The sequence below is a fragment of the Mercurialis annua genome, linkage group LG7 (genome assembly GCF_937616625.2).
Source record: "Mercurialis annua linkage group LG7, ddMerAnnu1.2, whole genome shotgun sequence".
Lineage (NCBI taxonomy): Eukaryota > Viridiplantae > Streptophyta > Magnoliopsida > Malpighiales > Euphorbiaceae > Mercurialis > Mercurialis annua.
Window position 1 is genome coordinate 941,651 of NC_065576.1, and position 25,554 is coordinate 967,204.

General features: G+C 30.1%; 5 protein-coding genes across 7 annotated transcripts; 2 read left to right on the forward strand and 3 right to left on the reverse strand.

The window, feature by feature from the left end:
* Window positions 1-374: 374 nt before the first annotated feature.
* Window positions 375-2,488, reverse strand: LOC126656769 (uncharacterized). The gene is made up of 2 exons (XM_050351385.1): window positions 2,155-2,488; window positions 375-930 (listed from the first exon to the last, which is right to left on the reverse strand). The coding sequence occupies exons 1-2, from the start codon at window positions 2,375-2,377 to the stop codon at window positions 617-619; spliced, it is 537 nt and encodes a 178-aa protein (XP_050207342.1). The 5' UTR covers window positions 2,378-2,488; the 3' UTR covers window positions 375-616.
* A 1,169-nt stretch (window positions 2,489-3,657) lies between these two features.
* Window positions 3,658-8,485, forward strand: LOC126656765 (uncharacterized). Of its 3 annotated transcripts, none has more exons than XM_050351379.2 (9): window positions 3,658-4,036; window positions 4,332-4,472; window positions 4,567-4,662; window positions 4,742-4,868; window positions 5,556-5,665; window positions 6,036-6,116; window positions 6,400-6,482; window positions 6,609-6,875; window positions 8,208-8,485. In XM_050351379.2, the coding sequence occupies exons 1-8, from the start codon at window positions 3,713-3,715 to the stop codon at window positions 6,865-6,867; spliced, it is 1,221 nt and encodes a 406-aa protein (XP_050207336.1). In that variant the 5' UTR covers window positions 3,658-3,712; the 3' UTR covers window positions 6,868-6,875; window positions 8,208-8,485. The 3 variants fall into 3 exon arrangements, with proteins under 3 accessions (XP_050207336.1, XP_050207335.1, XP_055959701.1); XM_050351378.2 differs by lacking the exon at window positions 8,208-8,485 and adding an exon at window positions 7,189-7,433; XM_056103726.1 differs by lacking the exon at window positions 8,208-8,485 and having other exon boundaries at window positions 6,609-7,433.
* A 2,335-nt stretch (window positions 8,486-10,820) lies between these two features.
* On the forward strand, window positions 10,821-12,374 carry LOC126656770 (GPI-anchored protein LLG3-like). The gene is made up of 3 exons (XM_050351386.2): window positions 10,821-11,091; window positions 11,189-11,245; window positions 11,941-12,374. The coding sequence occupies exons 1-3, from the start codon at window positions 11,007-11,009 to the stop codon at window positions 12,288-12,290; spliced, it is 492 nt and encodes a 163-aa protein (XP_050207343.1). The 5' UTR covers window positions 10,821-11,006; the 3' UTR covers window positions 12,291-12,374.
* A 3,981-nt stretch (window positions 12,375-16,355) lies between these two features.
* On the reverse strand, window positions 16,356-17,502 carry LOC126656771 (uncharacterized). The gene is made up of 2 exons (XM_050351387.2): window positions 17,216-17,502; window positions 16,356-16,801 (listed from the first exon to the last, which is right to left on the reverse strand). The coding sequence occupies exons 1-2, from the start codon at window positions 17,339-17,341 to the stop codon at window positions 16,703-16,705; spliced, it is 225 nt and encodes a 74-aa protein (XP_050207344.1). The 5' UTR covers window positions 17,342-17,502; the 3' UTR covers window positions 16,356-16,702.
* A 4,694-nt stretch (window positions 17,503-22,196) lies between these two features.
* LOC126656766 (riboflavin synthase) lies at window positions 22,197-25,477 on the reverse strand. The gene is made up of 2 exons (XM_050351381.2): window positions 24,549-25,477; window positions 22,197-22,467 (listed from the first exon to the last, which is right to left on the reverse strand). The coding sequence occupies exon 1, from the start codon at window positions 25,409-25,411 to the stop codon at window positions 24,560-24,562; it is 852 nt and encodes a 283-aa protein (XP_050207338.1). The 5' UTR covers window positions 25,412-25,477; the 3' UTR covers window positions 22,197-22,467; window positions 24,549-24,559.
* Window positions 25,478-25,554: the final 77 nt, after the last annotated feature.

Here is a 25,554-nt window from a genome sequence, read left to right on the forward strand (position 1 = left end):
GAAAAATAAAAAAATTGAGAGACATTAATTTTACAAATCAAATTTACATTAAAATGCAATATATTGTACATTATAATCATTTGAACACAGCAAAACAATATTATTCGTAAGATTATTATATATACAGTTTGATTTGTTGATTTATCATTTTTTCAAAGTTGAAAACTAAACCAAATGCTGAGTTTAAAAAAATTTACAATAGGTAAACCAAACCGACTATTTTCGGCTTGGAGGACGCCCGTATGTGCCAGACCGAATTAGCCAGCATTCCACATTTCTATGCAATGCCGGCAATTGACAGCAATAGAGAGTTTTTGGCCATCAAGGGCTCTACAATCTACATCATTGAATTTATGTGATCAACCAGTCAAAAATTGTTAGGTTCACCATCTGGAATTTCATGAATAGAAAAACTTCAAACACAAGCCCTTTAGCCTCATTTTGACTCCCAAGTTTTCAAAACTTAAATTGACAATTGACAATTACTAGTGTTCTTTTTTAAACCTTTCAAATCACCAAAGCAAATCTTCTTGCAAAGATAACCTTTATTGTCACGTCGAGAATGAACACACCATGATTATGCGATAAGGGGACAATAGATTTCAGTAACCTGCCTCTACAAGAATTTCTCAATGGCGGTAGTCAGTGTCGTTTTGGGCACAGCACCGATAATTGCATCTTTCTTCTCGCCATTGACGAAGATCATCATTGTTGGAACACTTCGAATGTTGTAGTTGCTTGCAGTAGAATGACTTTCATCAGTGTTCAATTTGTAAAAGTTGAGCTTTCCAGCATATTGTTCTGATAGTTCAGCTACTACAGGATGGATCATTCGGCATGGTCCGCACCACGGCGCCCAAAATTCAACAAGAACAGGCTTATCCGCCTTGAGGACTAGTGACTGCCATGTTGTATCGGTCACTGTAGGCACTGAAATTTGAAACAAAGTTATGAGAAGATGTCAATTCAATTGCCGGATACAGAAATGATTATGGTCCATACCAGAGAAGAATGCAATTCCTTAGTAGAGATAATAAAACAATTATTTTTTCTTATGTCAAATGCTATAAATCATTTCACTGTAAGACACAATTTGTAGTTTAAGCATTAATTTGGCCTTGCCTAAAGATGTTCCGCTATAACATTGAGACTGTTCTGAAGTAAATATTAAGACCTGTTTGGTTTAGCTGTCCCTGTTGGAACTGATGAAATCCAACAGCTCGATTTCATAGCTTTTCACAAGTGGAAGTTGCTCTTAATCAAGATCGGGACAAAGTTTAGTAGGGGAGTGTGTGTGTCCCCATGCAAGTTAACCAACTGAACAATGACAATAAAATACAACTAACAGGGTAGTCTGATTCTTGATTCACTACTCTTTTAATCTTCTCTCCATCAGAACTTTATACTAGAGAATACTTAGGAGTTTAATTGTCACAAACTAAAAGTACACATTCGACACCAAGCTCTTCTTGACTTAAGAATCGACGGTTACATGACAGTTCTATAACTTCAGAGGAAAACATATACAAGCTGCTGACCATTTAAAAAGCTAAAGAGTGTACTGTTTATAATAATCCTTAACACTGCCACAATATATTTTCAAGTTGTTACGGATGCTGAAGAGCTAGAAACAATGATTATTCCAATTAACAAATCAGAAACTGCATTCTTACATTTCTTTGAACAACATTCAAACAAGTATAGGAAAATGAGATTTCTTGTCAATCGAAATGAAGGGAACCATACATCACGAAACAAAGTGTCATAATATGAGACGAGATGGTAAGATCAAAACTTACTAATTTTTGTTCTAATCATTCAAACAAATACATATAGTTCTACCATTAATATAATCACTATAACCTAGGTAGAACAGACAATTCATTCAATCAACGTGTTCCGTTTCAGAAACATTTCGGACACAAAATTTTATTTTATTTACACAGGAAACTTTAAAATAATAATGTTCGCCGGGTCGTATAGTGGGCCACACTGCGCCATCAAATCAATTACAAACGCAATAATTCAATTCAATTCAATTGATTGTAGTAATCTATGCAGCAAAATCAATTACAAAAGAAACTTGTTTAGCGTATTGAATACAGTAATCAAAATATGCAGAGAAAAAGAAAGCAAATAAATTAAATAACTTACAATCAAGTACATTTTCTTGAACTTCAGAAACAATGCGAGGTCCGCAGCTTCGCGAAACCCTAGCAGTCCTGAAATTAGCGGATATGGGGATCCTCAAGCCCTTAAATTCCGGTGAGCAGGAGAAAGAAAGACGGCGGCCGCCGCCAGAGAGAGGAAGCGCGGCAGCAGTGGTGTTGAGGCGGGGAGAAAAAGCAACAGAAGAATGGTACAGAGAAGAAGCCATTGAAATTGGTGACCGAAGAAATGGAAGAGAAGCGTTGTTCAATTTTAGTTAGATCAATTGGTATGACACTCTATTGTCACTGCTATGAGTAACTAGTATAATCAATTCAGTGGATAAAAACAAGATTATGATTAAAAATTGAAATTTAACATAGACTTGTTTTTGACAAAAATAAACATAGACTTTATCTTAATATTAAAATTTTATCCTAAAACTTTATCAAAAAATGAGTAAACATATTAAAGATGATGAATAATAATTTTATTATTCCCTCCGTCCACAAAAAATAGGCTTGTTTCATTTACACACATATTAAGAAAATTAGTTTATTTAGTTAAAATAATACTAACTTCCTATAATACCCTTATTAAATAGTTAATGCATTCCTCTTTTCTATGCATTTTTATTGATTAATAATTCAAAAACACCCATAGAGTATATATAAGATTACTTTTAATATTGAAACTATCAAAAAACATTAATTATTGTTGTTATTAAAGCCATTATCACTTTAATTTAGTTGACTAAAGCTTATTCAATTAAGGGTATTTTAGACATTTATCTAGTTAACTACTTTCTAAAAATGGAAACAAGCCTATAATTTGGGACGCCCAAAATAGAAACAAGCCTATCTTTTGTGGACGGAGGGAGTATTATTTTTATTGTATATTGAATATTCATTTTGTTACCAACGAGCTATAGCTCAAATGGTATAAGCGCTGGCAGCAAACTGTTAGGTCGTGGGTTCGATTCCTCCCACAAGCGCTCTTCCTCCCCAATTATCAAAAAAAAAAAATCATTTTGTTTTAATAAAATTTATGTATATTATCACATAATTATTATTATTATTTGATTATTGATATATAAATCTTGATATTTTTTTATAGTGATAGAAGCACAATTTTTAAAATTTGACAGAAAAAATTAAACCTATCGTTTTTTAGTATTTTCTAACATTCATTTGTTTTTCATTTAATAAAATTATTTCAGCCGGTTTTAACGATTAACCAACATAATAACTATTGATTGTAAATGTCAAAAAAAAAAAATTCTATGTCAAGTTTTTAATATTGTCTTTTGATCGCTAAAAAGGTGAAATATTGATATTTTATAGAAAAAGAATTTTTTAATAAAAGTAAAATTGAAATAATAATAAATTTAATGAAAAATATGATAAGATCATTAAAATAAAAATATTTGTTGCAACTCATAATGAGATATAAATCTAAATAATTTTATGCTACAAAATTGTTTCTCCCTTAGTAACAAAACGCCCCGTATCACACTCATACACCAAAACACAATCAGCTGCAAACAAAACCATAAAAGTTCACCATGTTAGCAAGCAGCAGCAGAGTCTTTACATTTAAAAACTCGCTTCCATTTTTCAATCTCCCCACCAAAACCCACATGGAACCACCGCCCAGATTTCTAAATGCCGCCGCTTTGAACTCCGCTTCTCAGTCGCCGGAATCTCCCCCTAGAACATACGATTCCAACGACACTTCTGATCACTCTATATCACTGCAGGAATGGCAAGGATGGGGCACTGTGTCGCCTGTACCAGCTAAAGTTTCGGAAATTGTTGAGGATTTGAAGGTTTTGCAGAGAAATGTTGATACCCAGATGAGTTTTGGTGGCAAAGGAGGCAAACTTCAGGTAAAAGATTTCTGTTTGCTTTCTGAGAAAGTGAGAGAAATAAAAAAAAAGTGACTTTAATTTATGTGATTAGAAATAACGGTTATTTTAGTTAATATATGTTAATTTTAATTATTGTTGGAATCAAAGATTATTAGTAAGTTAATTGAAAGAAAATGATAGAGATTTTAAAGTTAGTTAGATTTTTATTGATAATGTAGTTACACGAGTTTGTTTTAGTTAACTGTATCCTAGTTCAGGCACTTATGGTTCGTTTGTCGGAAAGATTTAACTCTTCCTCGATCTTTTATATCAGGGGGAATTCAAAATTCATGAAGACAAGAAACATAGAGCAACATATGTGGCCTTAGATGGTTCTGAGAATAAGATCCAATTCTTTTCGGCCAGACAAATAGCGTGCCGTGTGCTTGGGAGTAGAGGTTATCTTTGTCAGAAGGTATTTGATTACTTTTAGTGGAAAAAATAGTGCGAGCAAACCAGATTTTTTTGATACTTGTTCCCCTTTTTATTTGAATTTTATCGATTTTCAGTGTTGGCTTCCTTTGGAAGAAGATTGCATGTGTTCGAAAGTCGAGCATTGCTCTCTTTGGCCTGGTATACGGTTCTGGTTATATATGCATCCGAAGGTTAGATAGACAATTCCACTCTCTAAGTTCTGAATGATATCTTTGGTATATGTTTTTCATTACCATAAACAATTTGCAGGATTTTCTACGGCAAAACAATACTGGAAAGTTGTTATGGCAAGTATTCGGGGTTCAGTCAGCTACTTTGTGCCTTTATGGCATTCCTGAACAAGAGGAGATCATGTGGAATGAATTCAAGCTTGCAGGTCTGCTTTAATTATGGGCGTGTCACATGCTTTCGATCAACAAACAGATCTTCTTTATTAGGCATTTGTATTACCTTCTATATGAGAATTTATATTTGCTTAGAAGGATAAATTGAATTATGAGCACATTTTATATGAGAATTTAAAATTTGATTAGGACATATAGAATTATGAGCACGTTGTCCATTTGCAAGTTTCTGCACTTTTACAAGCCAATGTACATTATGAAATAGTTTAAAATTTAAATAATGCTTCGTATTGTTAACTATAACACATTCTCATGTCAAGGTTTTTGCATATTTTCCATGTGTCACTACCAAGTATAGCTCTTGTTCCTATGTCCATAGATCTTGATCTTCTTGCTCTTCAATCATAGCACATATTAAAGCTACTGCTTCCATACATGGATACCTGATACTTACATGTGAAAATTGACATTCTATTTTATTTTTCACGTAATCAGAACAAATAAATGTTCACATCAATTTTTTAGCACATAATTATTTGGTGATTAAAGTTAACATAGTGACTAGTGACCATGTCCATGTCCATGTGCTTGAATTTTATTTTGGCTTTCACCTTTTAGCCAATGTAGCTATGCTAAGTTATATTAAATTAAGCACCGAGATTTTTTTAACCTCCAGTATATCTTGTGAGACTATTGTTTCTGATTGTATACCAGTGCAGGAAAGGCCAACGTTTGGTGCCTTTACCCCAACAAGAACGCAGTTACGCAGTCTGTCTGTGATGCTTTTGGCCAGAGATCTTCCTCTGATAGAGAGCGCTCTCCTACTGTGGTACTATTTTATGACATTTATATTACATGCTTGTTTCCCTTATGCTTAATTTATAACTTCTGTAATTATTTTGAAATGCTTACAACTTAGGTATCGTGTGTAATTGATTTTCACGAGGTCCAATAAATGTGAAGCAGCATAGTATGAGAGCACTTGTGCTATATTTATTAAATGAATGATCAGTTGAGTGCTGATGCAAACATAGAAATTAGTATGTTATTTAAGCATACAAACGTAGAACATATTTTAGGATGAGGTTTCTCCTTTCTGTGTTTGAAATATCTCTCTGGATCCTCTTTTCCTTTCCTTTTCTCATCTTTTCAGTTCAATTCAACTAGGTGCTAATTCTCATTGTCATTCTACTTCACAGATGAATGAAGACAAAGCTCTGAATTTTATTTTGATTGATGGCACATGGAGTAACTCTGCTGCAATGTTTAATCGTTTGAAGGTTATTACCGATTCTATAAAAAAATTGTGTATTTATATTATTTTTTCTGCTATGCAGCAAATTGAGTTGCAGAATGTAGTTCATTAGAAAACTTTCACTATTTTGTATAGAAAGGCGTATCTGCTATCAGTAATTTGATGGTAGGATCAGGAGCCAAGTTTTGCATTGTTCCTGTCATATTATGGTTTACTTAATTTTTTTCCGCCAAGCTAAAAGTATAAACATTATTTTGTTCTATAAGCTGTTTGGAGACTCTATAGGCTCATGTGCATTGCATGTGCAGGAGCGTACAAAGTCAGTTTGGGGAGAGGAGAATCTTCCTTGCATCTCCCTGGCCACTGGCGCTTCTACGATGCACAAACTCCGGTGAGATTTATAGCATACATGTCAAATTCTCCCAGAAGTCAGAAAAAACTGCTACTTTTCAGGATTTGCACTTCACTCATGTTAGTTAAACATATTTAAGACCACAAGATTTTTTTTTTGGTACAGACCGCAGCCATCATGGGATCGTACCTGTACAGCAGCAGCAGCCATTGGCCTTCTCTCTGAGCTGCAATATCTTCCAGAGTTCAGCTCCTGTGGATTGGATAAACAGGCTGAAGCGCTAGAGGATTCCTTAGTTGCTCTATTAGAGGCACTAACAACACGACGTCTCAGAATGGGCAGGTCAATAACCCGTAAAGTGAGACATAACATCAATTCCCAGCAAGGGCCTCCTGACGGTAATATTCAGGAGACAATTATTTAACTACACAGGTTTGTTATACGGAAGAATTTTTTCCATTTAGCAGTGAATCAATTTAAATTCACCTTTTCTATCACCTCTATGCATATGCATCTTGAGTAGATTGAAACACAAGAAACAAATTTAGCAACAAAATTAAGATTGTTTTGGTCTTGGTTTTATCCTATTTTTAGTTTCTTTCATTATTAGCTAGCTTAAGCAGTTCTTTAGTAATCTAACGTCTTAAAGTAGACGTTAATATAGTAGGTAACCTCATTTCGGCTTTTGTGGGACTATTCTAATTATAAGAACAATGAACTCGAGGTGTGATTTTTTATTGTGAAGGTTCATTGCAGTATGATTCTCTTCTGAGATAAACTTCCATCAAGTATAGCATGACATCTCGGTTGAAGATAACCAAAAACGGCTGAAAGGATACAATCGCGTAGTTCTTTGTCCTTGATTTCACTGTTGAAATTTTGATCTTTACATGAACATTTTTGTTTTTAGGTCATTTCGCAATATATCTGCCTAGATTTTTTGTACTAAAAAGCTTATATATAAATTCTCTGAAATTGTCTTTGTGTTCATCATAGTTCTGTTGTTATGGGTTTCATATTCATCTTGATCGTAAAATATGCAGTCAAAGTATATAGATGCTCATGAACATTCTGGTCGTCAACCTTAGAACATTCTGATTTAAATTAAAATCACAACTATATTGTAATTTAGTTTTTCTCCCGCTTCCCACTTATAGCATTTTAATTTAATTTCAATTAGTTTTTCATTTATCAGATTAATATAAGATGATAACATCAAGTTCATGCCTTGAATTTTTTTATTGTATCAAAATAGTCGTATCTTAATTAACCATAAATATGTATGAATGGGTAAAAGAACTTATTAACGTACAAACTTTACCATTTTCTATTATATCACTTTTGTTTTACATTTATTTTATTATTATTTTTAAAAAATTTAGGGAATATAACAAATAATTATTATTCAATGATAAATACATTCCATAATATTTATGAAATACGTTTGAATTAAACACACCATAAATCAGCAATTCATATAGATAAAATATATTGTCAAAAAAAATATAGATAAAATATAAATTCTACCATCACTTTCTTTATTTGTTTATTAAAACTATTGTTCCTTATCCGCACAAATCCTTTCAAAAAGAAAAAAAAGTAAGTTGATTGCTATCTTCATTTTTTTGTCAAAGATTGCTATGTTCATTGGAGAAACAGAATAAGTGTCTAAAGGTTGTTGCAGAGTTTATTACACTAAACTTGTATGAAACACATGAATTAATGACGTGGCCCTCTTATATTTTTCATTTAAGCAAACTGCAGAGTCTTCTGGTTGAAAGCTTCGGAGACTAATGGCAAAGAGCTTCAAGAATTGAGGGCAAAGCAAGACAGAGTGAGGAAGATAGAGTGAGCATGCAGAGTCGTGTCCATAAAACAACTGTTCTTGTTGTTTGTGGTGGTAGCACATTTGGAGTTAGGCTAGAACTATATTCAATTAAGAACAGTTTGCATCATTGAGAACAGGAAGAATTTTTCTTTTTGAAAGGAAAAAAAACATTACTTAAAAAGTGACATATATTTAATAAATTAATTTCCTCCAATTTCATACTTCTAGCATTAGAATAAATTATGATTAATTTCCTCAAGTATCATATCAATATAAACAAATTGGTGATCCGCCCCTCAAATGTTGTTTTTACTTGTTTGTTTATTATCTTATTATATTTTATCTTCAATATTCACATCAAGTGCATGTCTTCAGTAAATTAATAATCATTGTTTTGACATGAACTTTAATTTGACTAGTTAGATTTTTTATTGTATTAAAACAATTATGAACAGTCGACCCTCTAATAGTTAATATTTTATAAATTAATAATTTAATAATTAATAGAAAATTGAGAGAACCAACTTCGTTTCACGTCGGATAATTAATAATTCTATTATTTAATAATTAATAAAATTTGAAATATATTCTACATGAATATTAATTATTAGAGAGATTTTTTTAAAAAAATATATAGCAATTGATGATTTATTTGAGGCAATACTAACCTGAATTCATAAAGTGGAAGTTAAAATACCATCAAATTATGACTTTCTTATTCTTTTGAGAAATTTTAAAAGAAGTTATTAGATAAACAAATTAAAATAAATAAAGTATCTCTAGTATAAAAAATATTAAAAATTATTTTACTTTATGAATATAACTTGTTAATAATTATTTTTTAGTTTGATATCAATTGATATTTCTTAAATTGAATATAAAATTATTTCTACATTGAGTGATTGTAAAGTGTATTTAGTCAGTTTTTTATAATATAATATTAATATTAGGTCTATTAATGTAGATGTTTTAAAATATTTTTTTAAATTTTTTTATATAAATTCAATAAATTAATAATTCTAATAATTAATAAATTTTTGATCCACCATGTGTATTAATTATCAAAGGGTCGACTATACTCCCTCTGTCCCATTCTAATTGAGAAAATTCTCATTGCACATTGTTTAAAAAATTTTAAACTTTACTTTTATATCCTCATATTACATTAAAAGTTTCACCACTTAAAAAAAATATTTTTAAAATGCATTAATTGATGAGGGTAAAAGAAGAAAAGTAATGTGAAAATTATTCTATAAATAGAGGTTTTCAAATAGAATGAAACACTTAAAATAGAAAATTTGGTCAATTAGAATGGGACGGAGGGAGTATTAATTAACCATAAACATGTATGGTTTAATCATCCAAAAATGCGCTCAATTTTTGGTTTTTTGTTTTTGACTCCAAAACTTTAATATCGTCAATTTTAGCTTATTTTTAATTTTCAGTTTCTATTGTATTTATTTCTTCAAATTAGAATGAAAAAAGTTCAAATATGCCTTTCATTTTGCTTTGTATTCTTCTAATTTGTTCTTTTACTATCAAGAATTTCAAACATGAACGGTATATTTATTTTTTTTCCATTTTAATTTAAATAAATAGCTACAATTGAAACTAAAAATTAAAAAATAGGTTAAAATTAATAATTTTAGAAATATAAACAAACTCATAAATTTGTGTAATTTTTAAATTATTTACATTTTATTGAAATTAGATTTATTTATAACTTTATAAATATCTTAATTATTGAAGGCTAATTTTGTCCCCCCCCCCTTTTTTTCCCCACATATAAGATAGTTAAGATTATATATATATAGTTCTATCCACCTTATAAAAAAATTACGACTCTACCTCAAACTCCAGCACATTATTTCAAACGCAATCGTTAAGAATGTGAATTGAGCCACTTAAAGCTACTTATCATGAGTATAATTCGTTTTATTTTTATATAACAACTTCCTTACAGTATTGTGGCTCATTATCTTTTCAAATGATTTCAATACTCAAATTAGAAGTGAAATCTTTTTTAAAAGGAATTTTAATTCGCATAAAGACCAATATATTATAAGTATTAATCTATACACAAATTCATTTTTATATTATTTATATTCTACCATTTATAAAATAATGCAAAATTCTAAAACACCAGTAGTTCATTTTGCCTCGTGAAATTTGTATAAAAGATCAATTACGATTAAATTCATGACTTTGAAAAAAAAAACAATATGAACTTAACATTTTGTTCCATTTTATCCCTTCAATTCTGAATTGTCCAATGATATTTTGCCACCTCAACTCCAATTTATAAATAATACTCCAATCCTTTTTTGACACCTAATCTAAAGGAGTAAAACCGCCCAAATACTAACTTTGAGAATGTTTTTCTTTAAGTTGAGAGTTTAGTTTTATTTAATCTTTTGTGTTAAGTTTAGGGGGCAAAATTAACCTTTATTGTATCCTAAAATAACAATAAAGTAGTTAGGAGAATAGTTGTGTTGGGACGAATGACATGGTTATCCATGCAACAATTTCTCTCCTCCCCTAATCTTTTTTTCTCTTTATGTTTGCTAAAATTGGCAAAAATTCAAGAACAGAGGCCAATGCAAATTTTTGGCCAGAATCAAAATAATTTTGATCTTAGTGGCAGAAAAAAAAATTACGTTGATTGCTACGTTAATTGGAGATCAATTTAGATCTCCAAAAGCGTAAGAATTCTTTAGAAAAAATTACCTCAAAAAATGGCATGTAATTATAATACATTGTTTTATTTTATCTTCTTCTTCCTCTTAATTGAATTCGCCATCTCTTCCTCTTTTATCTCTTGTAAGAATTATTTTCTCAAACTTTTTATGTGTAAATTAATTTGATTTTAATTTTTTGATTGCATTTTCATATTCATTTTGATTGAATTCTTTTACAGATGATTCTCTTAATGCTCATGAACATTTGGGTCGTGCCCTTCTTCAAGCCAAGAAAGGTATCTTTTTCTTTTTCATTTCTTTTTTACTTTTTCTTTTCATTTAACTAATATTTCAATAATTACACATTCAAGAAATAGCAAATGACATAATTTTGTATATTATTGAATATTTGTTTTAATAATATGTTGTTATTTTCATTCTTTTCAATATATATATAGATTCAAAATAGTTGGTTTAATACGCAAAATGAATACATTTATAGAGACATTTACTCATTCATGCGCTCATAATAAGAATCCTCAAATTAATGATTAGAAACTATTTTTTCTTCAATACATTCCAAAATTTTCAAGGTAGATGAAAATTTGTGTTTAAATAATTTGTGGTTACTGAATTATTAGATTTTACACAACGGTTACTGATATTGAATTTGTTATGTTTAGATTATCTAGCTATGCAACCAACATAGCCAAGTCGAATAGTCATACAATTTTTCGATGCTATATAAGCAATTATTGATCAAAATTCATATGATAACCTCGCGTTATTATAAAAGAGAAAGTTAGATTACCGTAATGTAACAATTGAATGTCAATAACAGTTCGTCTATATTCCGTAACCTCGGGAAATTATAACCCTAAAAATTCAATATTGGTCGAACTTTCGCAATTGGTGATGCATTACAACTACAAGTATATACATTGATTTAATCTGATTTATAATGCCATTATTTATGCTTAATGAAATGCAGAATGCAACATAAGTTTCGAGGGTTTGGACTATAGTATCCTCACAAACAATTGCAAAGGACCACAATACCCCGTGAAGCCATGCTGTGGAGCATTGACACAGTTTGCATGCCCTTATGCAGAAACCCTAAATGACAGAACAAATAACTGTGCAGAGACAATGTTCAGCTACATTAATCTCTATGGTAAATACCCTCCGGGCTTATTTGCTAACCAATGCAGAGGTGACAAAGATGGCCTTGCCTGTGATGATCCCAAAAATAAGACTTCAAATGCTATTCAATTTGGTGCTACCCAGTCTTTGATGCTCACTGCTGGATTTCTAGGGTTTTTCTATTTCCAGTTGTTCTAGATTACTTATATGACAAGTCACCACTACTTCAAGTTTTTTTTTTTGTTTTAATGACATACATCTTATTTCTGCAAAAAATATAGTATGCTTTAGTTTTTCTTTTTGTTTTGGATTTTTCTTGATGATTTCTATACATTTGTTGTGATAGTTTAAGATTCTTAAAACTATATAGTTACCTCTTAAACTATAACCTCTCTTTGGTTTGTTCATAGACATATCGAATATATAGGGTTAAATATTTTGCGGTTATAAACTATACTATCATTTTTAAAAACGGTGTCCAAACTATTATATTATGGTTACCGAATTATAAAAAAGTTTTCAAACTATGATAATTTTATAAAATGGTTATCGAATAATAGATGTTGACGAGGTAAAAATATACAAGTTGGTGCCCATTTCGTAAAAAAATTATAGTTCGACAACTATTTTATAACTTTTTATAATTCGATAATTGTTTCGTAAAAAGATATAATTCGATAATTATTTTATAAGTTTTTAGAATACGATAAAAAAATTATACAAAAATTATAGTTCAGTAATATGAAAAATATTTAACTCCATGTATGTACTATGCATGCATAAAATTTTAAATTTATACATACGTGAACAGAATCGGAAAATGAAAAGAGAAGGAAAGAGTAGAAAATTAACGGTGATTAGACCTAGGGGTGTGCACTATTCAGTTTGGTTCGCTTCAGTGTGAAAATTTCCGAAACCAAACCAAACCACCCTATAAAATTCAAAACCAAATTTTCTTAGTTCGGTTTACGGGTTTTTTTAGTTTAGTGAACCGAAAATTTGATTTGGTTCGGTCTAAACCGAAAAATATAAATTTTTAATTAACCATCACTAAAATTATATGTATAATTATAATATTTTTACTAAATATAATGATTATTAGTGATGATTTGACATTAATTTGTAACAGAAGTCCTAAAGTATTCATTTAGTATGTTAATTTAAATAATTTTTATATATAAGGGGTGGATTTGGATATTAAATATTAGACTCGTATCAGGACCACACCAGATTTGGGTTAACATTTAAAATAGTCAAATTTGGTTGGATCCATTCCGACCTGAATTCGCCCAAACCCGAATTCACAATCTGTTTTTGGAGAAAAAAAATCGGCCAAAAACGTTTTAATGTTTTAATTAAAAGAAATCATAATATCTACTCCAAAAAATATACAAAAATTAGGATCCTAGGTTATTGATCGAATCAAAAGCGATTATCGCAACTGAAAATTGTGCACTGAATATGAAATTGTCGCAATGCATAAATTGGCTATAGGACACACGATTTAGATAAGAATTAGTAATTATTTGTTAAAAGTTATTTCTGAAAAAGCAGATTTATTTAGATAAGAAGAATTGGTGTAGCATATTCTGATTCTAGATGTTCAATTGTCCCCTTCTATAATTGAAACTTTTGGTGTTATGTCAGTGTTCTATTATTTTTCTTTCACTTGCAACATGCATTATTATTATTGCACCTCAGGAACGAAGTTGTCGCCAGATTTGCATATCCAATAATGGATAACCTTTAAATTTTTGAAAAAACGGTGATCGAACATTTAATAATTAATCTGCTAATTTAACGTTTGAATTTTTATTTTATATGATTTACTAATTTAGTGTTTCCCCTTTTTAAAAGCGTGTCAACAACCGTGACTTTCTATAATTTATTATTTTAATATCTAAATTTTTATTTCTCTAGATAGTTGCATACATGAATATTGTCCACACTGCAGTCTCATTTAAGTCAGAAGAATGTTTTATATGTGCTGTTTATGTTTTTAATTTCACATACATAAATATGGTATTGTGCATACTACCATCATTTTCTTAGCTAATACGCATTTTTCTCCTTTTAGCACAAATTTGATCGAAATTTATTAAAAATATTATTATACTTTTTAAAAATGGAAATACTATCATGAAAAAAATTAAATAGTAAGATAGTAATTTTTTAAAAAAACATATGCTATTGATATAATTTTTTTTATTTTTTACAAAAACTATTAAATATCAGATCATCGTATTAACTAGCCACATTAATTCGGAATCGAGTCTGCATGAAGATAACTATCACATATATTTGGTTGACCTAGAAATTCCTTATAATGTGGACAATACTCTACATAAAGTTTATAAGGTGAGCATAATTGACAAAACATAAATTGTAAAGTGAACATATTATAAATATTAAGGTGGTAAACTAAATTATTCAATTAAATATTAACATTTTTTAAAGGATCTAAAATTATAAAGTGGACAGTTGTTCACCATACGTTCTTTCTATGTCCACCTTGATCATATCAAATTAGTAATTTAGCTAGAGAAGGAAAGCTAATATAAATGAATGCAATTAAAAATTACAGCTATTATTTGTTATCTTTTCTTGTATTTTATTTTAGAGCAGACAATGAATATGAATTATAGATTGGAAGTATGTGAATCAAATTAGTGCTTCCAAAAGGAGCATATGGCTGTCTTCACATGGCCGTTCCTAACTTTTTGAATCTCTTGTTCGCCAAATTCCAAACTACTGCCGCAATTTTCTCAATGTCTTAACTTAAGTTTCTTTTTCAATTTATATCTGCTGAAAAGGATATAATTTTTGTATAATAATATAAGAATTCATAAAAAAAAATGATAATAACAAAACAAAATTGATAGATTATTTGTTTTAAGAAAAAGTGATCTTTATTTATTATAATGTTATAAAAATGGATAAAATTAAAATATTTAATTGAGTTATTATTTAGTATATATTATTTAAAAATACTAATTTATTTGCATAGGTCCTCCCATGTGCTTTGGTACCTTATTTTGCTCCAATTTATCCTTCCCTATTGATAGGATACTATAAAGATCAGTCGAACTTTATACACAAAATGCATGTTTATGGAAGATTCAACTTTCGACAATATTATTGGGTAGCTTTATTTCAATTGGGAGTTGATGATTGCTTTTCAAATCCAACCATTATACAATTTTTTTGGTTCATCAAAATGGCTACATACCATATGCTTTTAAGTGAGATATACAATTCATTGAGATAGCTAAAATTCCTTAATGCACAAATGTTCACTTCACCCCCCTTAACTTGGTCCAAATATAAAAAAAAAGTTATTTTTTAACAATTTTTGATAAAAACATCCACTATTTGTTATTTTCGAATCAGTTTACAATGTGTTTAATTAGAAACGTGATCAACTATTTGAAGAAATGGAGAAGCACCGCACTACTTTGATTTCTTTCGGTCATTGAATCGTTTAATTTCTCTAACACTTTTAAGAGCTGTCACATCTGAATAAACTTTTCCTCAGTATGTGTTTGATCATTGAAAAAAAATCATAAAAGTAACTTTCTTTAAAGAGTTCATGTGTCTCAAGTTACATTTTAAGGTTAAAAATGATCCTAAAGAAATAAGCTATGGGTGTTTTTATCATATATAGCTACTAATATTTTTTTGATCGTTAGTGTTGATTAAGGGGCGGAATGATCCTTTCTTCTTTCCTTATTCAAGAGTAATTGCTATATAACCTAACACTTTTAACCCATTTTTTTGTATTGTCTTGACATGTCATGACAATTAAAGAATGGATTGAATAAATTATGTTTTTTGAGATATACATTTTTAGGTGAGAATTGGACGAATGAAACCTTAGTAGGTAAAGTGGGTTAAAAGAATTGGATTAAAAAGATGGGGTTATAAAGTATTTTTCTATCATGACCATATTATTATCTCATATTGACTACAAAATTAGGGCCATTTTAATTTCACATATCCTCAAGTGCCTTGATGAATTTAATCTTACATCAATTAGTTTTAAATTCAATCTAAACATATAAATCTATAAATTTCACAATAAAGTTGAAAGTAAAGCAATTTGTAAACTAAATAACATTGTAGTTTGTGAATATTCCACTGTCCCATAAGGACAAAGCCATAATTTGTAATCCTTCTCCATGATACTTTCTTGCACACACATGACAATTGACATAACCAAGCATGCTTACCTAGAAATGGCTATAAAATATAAATAGAAATATGTTGAAATAACACATTGAAATTTGAATTTTAGCATCCTCCCAAAATCTCATCTCATGGAATTGTCTAGCACAAAACATATATCATTCTGACAACCAATCATACAATGACAAGTGGCATCCAAAGCAAGTAAAAACATGCCACAACTAGACAGATTTTTAACATTTAAATAAAAAACTACAATATGAACACAGTTACAAAACTTGACTCAAAAAGAACAATTCCAAGTTCTTCTCATAATCATCATATTCATATCTAAAATTAAAAAAACTAAAACAAAAGTAAGACTTTTTAATGATTTAACAAATTTTTTGATCTTTCAATTAGTGATGACATTGATGATCAAAATCTTATCTATGAGCAGTCACCAGAGTCTCAATAAACCTCAAACCATCAAATCTTGGAGCAAATTTCTCTGTTGAAGCTGATCTTTTTTGTTCTTTACCTTCCTGCAATAGATAAACTTTTCATAATTAGAATTCAATACTAAAATTTCATATAAAGAAAAAAATAAAGAAATACCCAAGATTTACAATTCAAGAAATTAAATTTCAATTATGCAAAAACCTAAACTTTTTTTCAAGATTTATTAAATTGAAAAGAATCAAGAAAAACCCAGAAGATTAAAAATTCAAGAAATATAATTCCAATTATGCAAAACCCCAATTTTTTCAAGATTCCATAAAATTCAAGAAATTTAATTTCAATTACACAAAACCCCAAATTTTTTTCAAGATTCCGTAGCCAAGAAGAATAAAACAGAGCATACCCAGCAAATAAAACAGAGAAAGCAAATCAAAAGACTGAAACTTAACAACAAAAATTAAAAAGACCCTAATCTTTTTTCTTTTACAAAATCATACCTCATGAGAATTCTGCAAATTGGAATTACACGTAAAGGTAGTGTTGGAAGATGAGGAAGAAGCGGACATGGCAGTAGCAGAAGCAGCAGCCGCGAAAGAAGCCGCGAAAAAACCTGATTTCTTCATTAGTGAGGATGAAATTGGATTAAAATTGCAAGAATCTAGTGAAAAGAAACAAGAAAATTGTTTGGGGATTTGTTTTTCTTGGGAAGAAAGGGAGAAAATTGGGATTGAAATTGGAATTGAATGGCGAAGATGAAGGTAAGGGTGAAGGAAGGGTATATATAGTAATAAAGATAAGCTGGTGGTAATTTATGAATCTTTTACGCGGCAACTATGCATCTTACTTTCCTACTGAATTTACAATTTTGACTAAATTACGAATTTTAGTTGCTACTTGCTACTCCCTAGGTATAGTTAGTATAACAGGCTAGTTTTTATTTTTAAATGTTCTAAAATATAAATAGAATTAATATTTTAATTTGAATATTTAATTTAATGTAATGCTAATATTGTTTTTAATTAATTTCGGTCAATTTTATTAGCTTTTATTATTTATCATTAATTATCACTTTATTCGATATAATTTTTTTAAAAAAACTTAATATTTTAAACTTTATCTTAAATTTCAAAATATAACTGATATTTTTTAAATATTTAATTAATAATATTTATACAATTAAATCAAAAAAATATTGTGCAAACTTAACTTTGCCAACGAACCACAATTCCTAAATTAATATTTTTGGTTTATTGGCTCATAAATGCTACTAAACTTAGCATAGAGTGTCTTAATTAGTACTCCTCAATTGTCTTCTGATTATTATTTTCCTCTTAAAATATCAAGGTTGTTCGTTTGTAATGTTGATTTTTGTTATTCTTTTTATAAGTTTGAATTAGGTATATTTTTGTATAGTCCATTAGGGTGATGACGATAATGGATAGAATATGATTCGCTGAATAACCATTTTAATTTGTTACTAGATTTGATCTTTTTTTATTTAGTACATAGTTAACTTATAGCAGCCAACAATATTTAAAAATTGAACCGACGGTTGAATCAATTTAATTAAAAAAATCAATAGTTTGTCTGCTTAAAAAGAGAAAAAAGTAAAAAAAAATCTTGATCTAAAGTCAATAAATCTAACAAAAATTTAGACCACTTAGATTGTTAAGAAATGGTATATTTTCTAAAATAAAAAGATAATTGGACGGTCTAATTAGTCGAACAGTGAACCATAACCCATATGGTTCAACCACTTGTTTGATTTATAAAATATAAATACTTATTAAAATAAACTAAATAAATCTTCAATAAAATATATGATAAATAAACTTATTGGTAGGATTTGAAAGCTAAACAAATCTTTAACTCATGAATAAGATGAAAATTGTGAGCCATATAATTTAACATAAATAAATAGAGCTAATCTTTTGATTTAGTAACTTTCCATTATTAAAATTGAGAAAAACACATAACACAAAAGGGCAATTACGTAAAATAATAGTTTTATTTGGGAATATTTAAAGGGGCAAGAAAGTAATAAAAATCAATAAATTTGTGGCAAGTCGATTTTGATTTCTTCCTCTTTGAGATGACTTGTTCGAGAGTTAGTGATTGATAGGCAGATCTTTTTTCAAGTTGTAACCAGTTATCGCTCAACACGTGGGTGGCTTTGGGGATGCCATGATAGCACCACATGTTCCACAAATAGGAAAAATCCATAAAAAAGCTATAAAATATCGCTCAAGGTTAAGTGAATCACCTAAATAATGAGAAAAAAATTGTTAAGTACAATGCATTTCATGAAAAAAATGTGTGATGAAAATTTATTAGGGAAGAAAATCCAATAAAATCCTTGGTGATAAGTTTCCTTCAATTTTTATAGTGAATTGATTAAATATGTGCAAAAGTCTAGAAATATTAACTTATTGTAAACGTAAAAAATCGCACTTTTTCCTTCTTATAGATAGATAACAACGTTTTAATTTTCTTTAATTTTGTAATTAGAGTTGTGCATTAGTCGTTAGGTTTGAAGTCGAACGAAATAGAGCAATTCAAATTTGTTAAAAGTTCTAAATTGAATCGAATTGAACTATAAATTCATGTTATATCAAACTGAACTGAAAAAATTGATTTAATCTATAACAAATATAAAAGTGTATTCGCGGGGCGAACACTTCCATTCACGGACAAAAATACCCTTTACATATTTTGACATATAAAAATATTTGTGTTTAACAAATAGAAAGATGGCATTCCTAATCCATAAAGAAAACATATTAAAATAATTATCGCAGTAACTACCATTATATATTAAATTCCTAATCCTAAAAGAAATTGTGCAACAACTATCATTATGTGATAAATTCCTAATTTTAATAGGAATAGCACGTAAATATCACTATATATATATATAAAAGAATATGGCGAGTTTCATTAACATTAAATAATTATATTATAATATTTGTGTTAACACTTTGATATTTATTATATTTATTAGTTATATACAATGAAAAATAATATAAATTTATTTCAATCATATTATCATCTTTTAATAACAACAATATCAAAAATTAAATCTATTGCTTAACTCTAACTTTTTAACATTTCCAATAAAAGAAATTAAAATTTTATAAAATAATTAAACAAAACAAATTAAAATACAAGTTTAATAAAATTTAAATAATAATAATATATTATTAAAAAATATACAATTATAATATTAAATAACGGGTCATATAGATATCGTTAACGTGCGTAGCACGTGGCCAAAAAAACTAGTTTGATTAAAAACATAAATTTGTATGTCTCCTTTTATAAAAGTTAGTTTAAACTTTAAAAAAATATTATCTAATAATCTTTTATGTATATTTATTATCATATTTATATGTTGTATGCAATTTATTAACTTATGTCCAGTACAATGAAAAAAAACAAAGACCAAAAGAATATAGATATATGTATTTATATCAATTATTTATGTTATTGGATTTTTCATTTTTAAAATATCCAAACTGAACCGAAAACTGAACACCGAACTTTTATTTAATTATAACCGAACCAAACATTATTCATTAAAAAACCGGACCATAGTTCCAATTTTGATTTGACCCGGTTTAATTTATGGTCCGATTTAATTTTTACACGCCTCTATTTGCAATTACCTTAATCCATTATATTTAAATAAATATAAATATATATGTTTAAGAGTTAAGCTATATCCATAACAAAAAAAGTTGAAACGTAACGTTTTCTTAATTTGACAAAATCATTTTTCTTTTACTATATGTATATTCCTTTCTTTTTCAAAAAAAAAATACTTTTGTCAAGTGAGATTACTTGTTCTATTTTTAACAATTTTTAGTCTGAAAATAGAATCCCTCAAATAAAAAAACAGAACTCATTATAATTCAAAATTCAATGAATATGAAATTAATTAGCTAAAGCGGATATTCTTGTTTGATAGGCATAAACCCAAATTAGGTCAAATTAAGGTTAATGCAAATTTAATCGAAACAAACAAAATAAAATCAAAAACACACCAAAAGTGTAACGCACAACAGCTATTATGATGTTGCAACTATATTTTGTTGGCAAGATATAATAAACTTGTCAATTTCTTTAAAAAATATTTTTAAAATTTCATGTGGTTACAAGTAATCCCACATAAGGATGATGGTCATCTGGGTCCATGACACGTGTCATACAAACTGTTTTCGTCATCCACAATTTTCAAGTGCAGAAAATTGGCCAATTTTTGCTGGTGTTTGCTTACTTTTATTAAATGAAATCCAACAAATTCTTCACTAGGACTCGTGCGTGCACTGTAATGATCTCATCATCCTTTTAAAGTAAAACAAATGCATATACTATAACCAGAAAAGATACAAATATTCATTTTAGCCCTCCAATTTAACTTAACAAACCAAAAATTTCTAAATATGCAATTTAACAAAAATAAACACACAACTTATCAATATAAATCCCTTTTTTGTAAATAATACCGGGCGCTGGAGGGGCGAGAATCATTTAAAATTGGCAAGCTGTGTTTATTTTTTGTCATAAATCACAAATTTGGACAATTTTAATATTTTGTGCAAAGTAAAAGGGGTAAAATGACCATTTGTCGCCCGTGGTACTATACCTTATCTCCAATTATAATAAATAAAGGTTGCATCTTTCTGAGTCAAACCAATATAAACCACTAGAAATGAGGAACACATAGAATAAAGCTAATTAAAAGCATAATCTTAAATTACAGTAAACTAACAAGCACACAAATGCTGACAATTGCAAATTTGGAGGCACACTTGTGAGGGTTAAGTTAAGCAAAAGATAAGTTGATAAATAAACTAATCTTCCATAGTGATTCTGATATGACATTATATAATGGTTTGACCCACGTTTCAGTTACACTAACCCACAGCATGCGATTTTGCAACCTGCTCAATACCTTACCTTACCTAACTCTTGGAAGGGTAAGAAGAGTTGTTGCCACCGACTTTCGACTTTAGAGGTCAAAGAGGATACGTTTGGTCTATCACTATGTTTGCCACTACATATCAGGGTGCGAAAAAGTCGAGCCGAGCCGACAAATTTGGTTTGGTTTGACACTATGAGTAACATTCGGGTTTTCAGTTCGGTCCAATGTTGGCATTAAAAGGTTCGGTTAAATTGCAAACCAAACCCAAAAACACGAACGGAACTGAGAAATGGATCAATCCGACCGGTTTGGTTTAGTTTGAAAATTTCCACATCGTTATAAATTCAGTTCGGTTTGATTTGAAAGAAAGGAATAGTTAGGTTTGGTTCCCCAGATACACATTGGTTATTAGACTTACTTGACTGATAAATCATCTACATCAATAGAATGATTTGGCACCAAAAATATTTGATTATTGCTCCATGTAGATTTGTCACAACCAAGGAATAGATGTTGCCAGAGATGGCCAAGAGAACCTTAAGCAAAGAAAATAATAAGACAATCAAATATCAGGACGATTTACTTCTTTTGAAGCTTGTCGAAGTTTGCAAATAATTTAGGAAAAATGTTCTCTAATTCCGACTTGTGAGACATAACGTACAAAAATTGGCTATATTTAAGGCAATACAACATACTTTTTCTGGCCTCTTCCAACAACATTGATGTGCATTTAAATTATGTGATAAAACAAAACTTGCTTAAGTTTGATAAAGGCATCCACACTTCCTTGAGCACGCCTCTAAGCTTGTAGCCGGAAGACGTGACCTAAACATGCAATTTATACGAAATAAGTCTAATATGTTTTCTCTTCTGAATAATATCAAAGCTATATAAAACTTTGAAAGGGCAAGTTATCAAAAGAAAGTAAAAGCAAAATTAGAGATGAAACAAGATTTAATGTCCGGCCTAAGATGATATTGTTCTATAATCCCTATCCCGAACAAAACCTACAGATATTGACACTTCGTAATAATCAGGAGCGAGCAATTAATGGAATTGGCCTCAATGGCAAATTCAGAAACTCCAATATATCAACTGTTTCATACTTCTTTTGAAATAGTCATGATAGATGTTAGGCCCGTATTTAACACCTCAACCTAACTGTACCAGATTCCAAAATAACAGCTTATGCTGTCCTAAAACCACTAACAGCCTATTCACCACTGAATAGAAACATAAACAAAATGGGACACCTTTGCCACCCAAACTACTTCTCTAGGGGCCAAAGAGAACCATTCACGCGTATTTTGTCCATTGGAAATGAATCCTATCATAATTCATTAGCAGTCACTAGTATCTCTCCTCAAAATGAAGTGCTTTTGGTTCCTCAAATATCTACTATTCAGTTATGCTATTATCAAGTAATACATTGCTTTTGAAATCTCTCGCATTATTATAAAATTACTACTATGGATGACTAAAGCTCGTGTCTTTTGCGCCAAATCTCCTAAAAGCCGATAGCCAAACAATCGCCTTTCGTGATGGAACCAGTCCTATACTCCTATCAACCACATAAAGCTTGGATTTCCACAGGTGGATACACATGCTTTCAGTTTGTATTAATAACTCTGAATTTTATTAGTTAGATCAATCACCCAAGCTTGTTTTAAATGAAGATAGCATAAAACAAAACATAGAGCTATATAGTCATATTAGAAGAAAAAAAAGGTTCATGGATCTGTTTGAAGAAGAAACTCGATTTTTTTTAAGAATATCTATAGACTTTATGCAAATTAAATGTCAAAACAGACTCATCTTTAAAGCTATAGCGGTAAACATCTCAACAAATGAGGCGCAAGAGGAAAAGTAATGACAATCGGTACGATTAAGTATTTAGACGCTCCAACTTTGCAGCAAATAGTATGAACTTATTCAATGGAGCTTCCATTTCACAACTAAAGACACTAGATTCAGAATTACATTTAGTATGACCTTAATGCTGTGTATTCATACAAAAGTCCGAAATTTGTACATAGCTCTCAACAGTGTTGTTTAAGGCGCAAGGCGCTCTCAAGGCGAGATAGCCATATATCGCCCGAGGCGAGAAGCGCTAAAAAAGCGCTCGCCTTATCGAAGTAAGGCGCCTATACCTAAAAATATTAAATATATATATTTATATATATATTTAGTAAAAAATCACTGGATTTGGGTCATTAGGATTTTGCATGTAGTTGTATTTCCATCCCGGATCCTTCTTCTTTTCAGTGGGTGTTGAACCATCAGTGCATGGTTGAGGTTGGCTATCCATGGCGTGAGAAGAAAGAATAAAAGGCTCTGCTTTTTACTTAACGTATATTTTAATTTGAAGTTATTGTGTTTTACTTAATCCTAAACACTTAAATAGAAACTTGAATAGACTTTTAGACTTCCTAAAAGACTTTTAAATTTCCTAAGTTAAATCCATTTAAAGCATTAATTAAGGCTATCAAATAGGAATGTCTAGATTAGAGTAAAAGTCACCTAAAAAACGTAAAAAAACAAAAAATTCAAAAAAGCGTGTTTTTTTCATATTCCAAGGCGAGCCAAGGCGAGCGCTTAAGCAAATAAAGCGCTCGCCTTACTGAAGGCGCCTCGACTGGAAGGTCTGGAGGCGCCATCAGTCTGTGGCGCCTCGCCTGAGCGCCTAAAGCGCTCAGGCGAGCGCTTTTAATAACACTGGCTCTCAAAAGTACAAATGCGAAGATGCCAATTTGATTATGAGGCATACAATATGGTCATATAAATGTAAACTAGGCCTCACAAACAAACAAATGGTTCAAGGTTCAAACAACTACACTAACAAATGATATTTAAACCAATTGAAAACTCATTTTATTAAAACAAACCAACACAAGAACAAAAATTACCTTCCTTTACATCAAGAAGCCTTGATAGATTCAACAAAGCCACTACTAAGCAACCTCTCAACATACTTCCCCAAAATATCAACTTCCAAATTAACCTTATCACCAACATTCTTCAAAGGAATCACAACTTTTTGCTGCGTATACGCCACCAGCATAAAATTAAAACACCCCTCATCATCAAACACATCAACAACAGTTAAACTAGTTCCATCAATAGCAATAAAACCTTTAGGCACAATGTACCTTAACAATTTACTATCCACCTTAACCTTAATCCACAATGAATCTTCTTCTACCTCCTTCTCAACTATCTCCCCCGTGCCGTCCACATGACCCTGCACAAAATGCCCGCCCATTCGGCTCGTCGGCTGCACTGCCGCCTCCAAATTAACCAATGATCCCACCCTTAGCTCTATAAGTGAAGTTTTTCGTAAAGTTTCTGGTGCTAATCCAACAGTAAACTCTTCTTCACTAAAATCTGTAACGGTTAAGCATGTTCCGTTAACTGCTATACTGTCGCCGAGGTTAACGCCGTTAAGGACGGTTTTAGCCTTGATTTTAAGGTCGAAACCGCCGTCTTTTGTGGGGCCCATGTGTTTGATTTCTCCGAGTTCTTCTACAATGCCGGTGAATAGGCATTTGATAGTTGAATTTTGGAAATTAGGGTTAGGGTTTATGGAATGTTTTTTTGAAGTGAAGAGTGTGAGGGGGCGTGGCTTTGAAATTAAGCTTAAATTGGAAATGGAATTGTTGGATAAGAGATTGAATATTACTCTTGTTGTGGTTGATTTTGTTGCTAGGGTTTTTGAAATTGTAATTTGGGGGGTTTTGGATAGAGATGTAAAAGAGGTGGAAAGTGCCATTTTTTTATTTCTTTTTATTTCTTGTTTGGTTGCTGAGAAAATTTGAAGGATTTCAGATAAAGTGAACTACCAACGATAAATATTTTTGCTCAGCTTTAAAACGCCGTCGTTTAATTTGGTAGTTGGGTTAATATCATTTGGGC

Bases quoted from the DNA above. Each gene is read 5' to 3' on its own strand.
- LOC126656770 (XM_050351386.2), top strand. From the start codon at position 11,007: ATGGCATGTAATTATAATACATTGTTTTATTTTATCTTCTTCTTCCTC. The intron at 11,092-11,188 runs GTAAGAATTATT...ATTCTTTTACAG, and splicing joins CTCTTCCTCTTTTATCTCTT to ATGATTCTCTTAATGCTCAT. The intron at 11,246-11,940 runs GTATCTTTTTCT...AATGAAATGCAG, and splicing joins CCTTCTTCAAGCCAAGAAAG to AATGCAACATAAGTTTCGAG.
- LOC126656769 (XM_050351385.1), bottom strand. From the start codon at position 2,377: ATGGCTTCTTCTCTGTACCATTCTTCTGTTGCTTTTTCTCCCCGCCTC. The intron at 931-2,154 runs GTAAGTTATTTA...TTCAAATTTCAG, and splicing joins TCAAGAAAATGTACTTGATT to TGCCTACAGTGACCGATACA.
- LOC126656771 (XM_050351387.2), bottom strand. From the start codon at position 17,341: ATGAAGAAATCAGGTTTTTTCGCGGCTTCTTTCGCGGCTGCTGCTTCT. The intron at 16,802-17,215 runs GTATGATTTTGT...TATCTATTGCAG, and splicing joins ATTTGCAGAATTCTCATGAG to GAAGGTAAAGAACAAAAAAG.
- LOC126656766 (XM_050351381.2), bottom strand. From the start codon at position 25,411: ATGGCACTTTCCACCTCTTTTACATCTCTATCCAAAACCCCCCAAATT.
- LOC126656765 (XM_050351379.2), top strand. From the start codon at position 3,713: ATGTTAGCAAGCAGCAGCAGAGTCTTTACATTTAAAAACTCGCTTCCA. The intron at 4,663-4,741 runs GTTAGATAGACA...AACAATTTGCAG, and splicing joins GGTTATATATGCATCCGAAG to GATTTTCTACGGCAAAACAA. The intron at 4,869-5,555 runs GTCTGCTTTAAT...ATACCAGTGCAG, and splicing joins GAATGAATTCAAGCTTGCAG to GAAAGGCCAACGTTTGGTGC.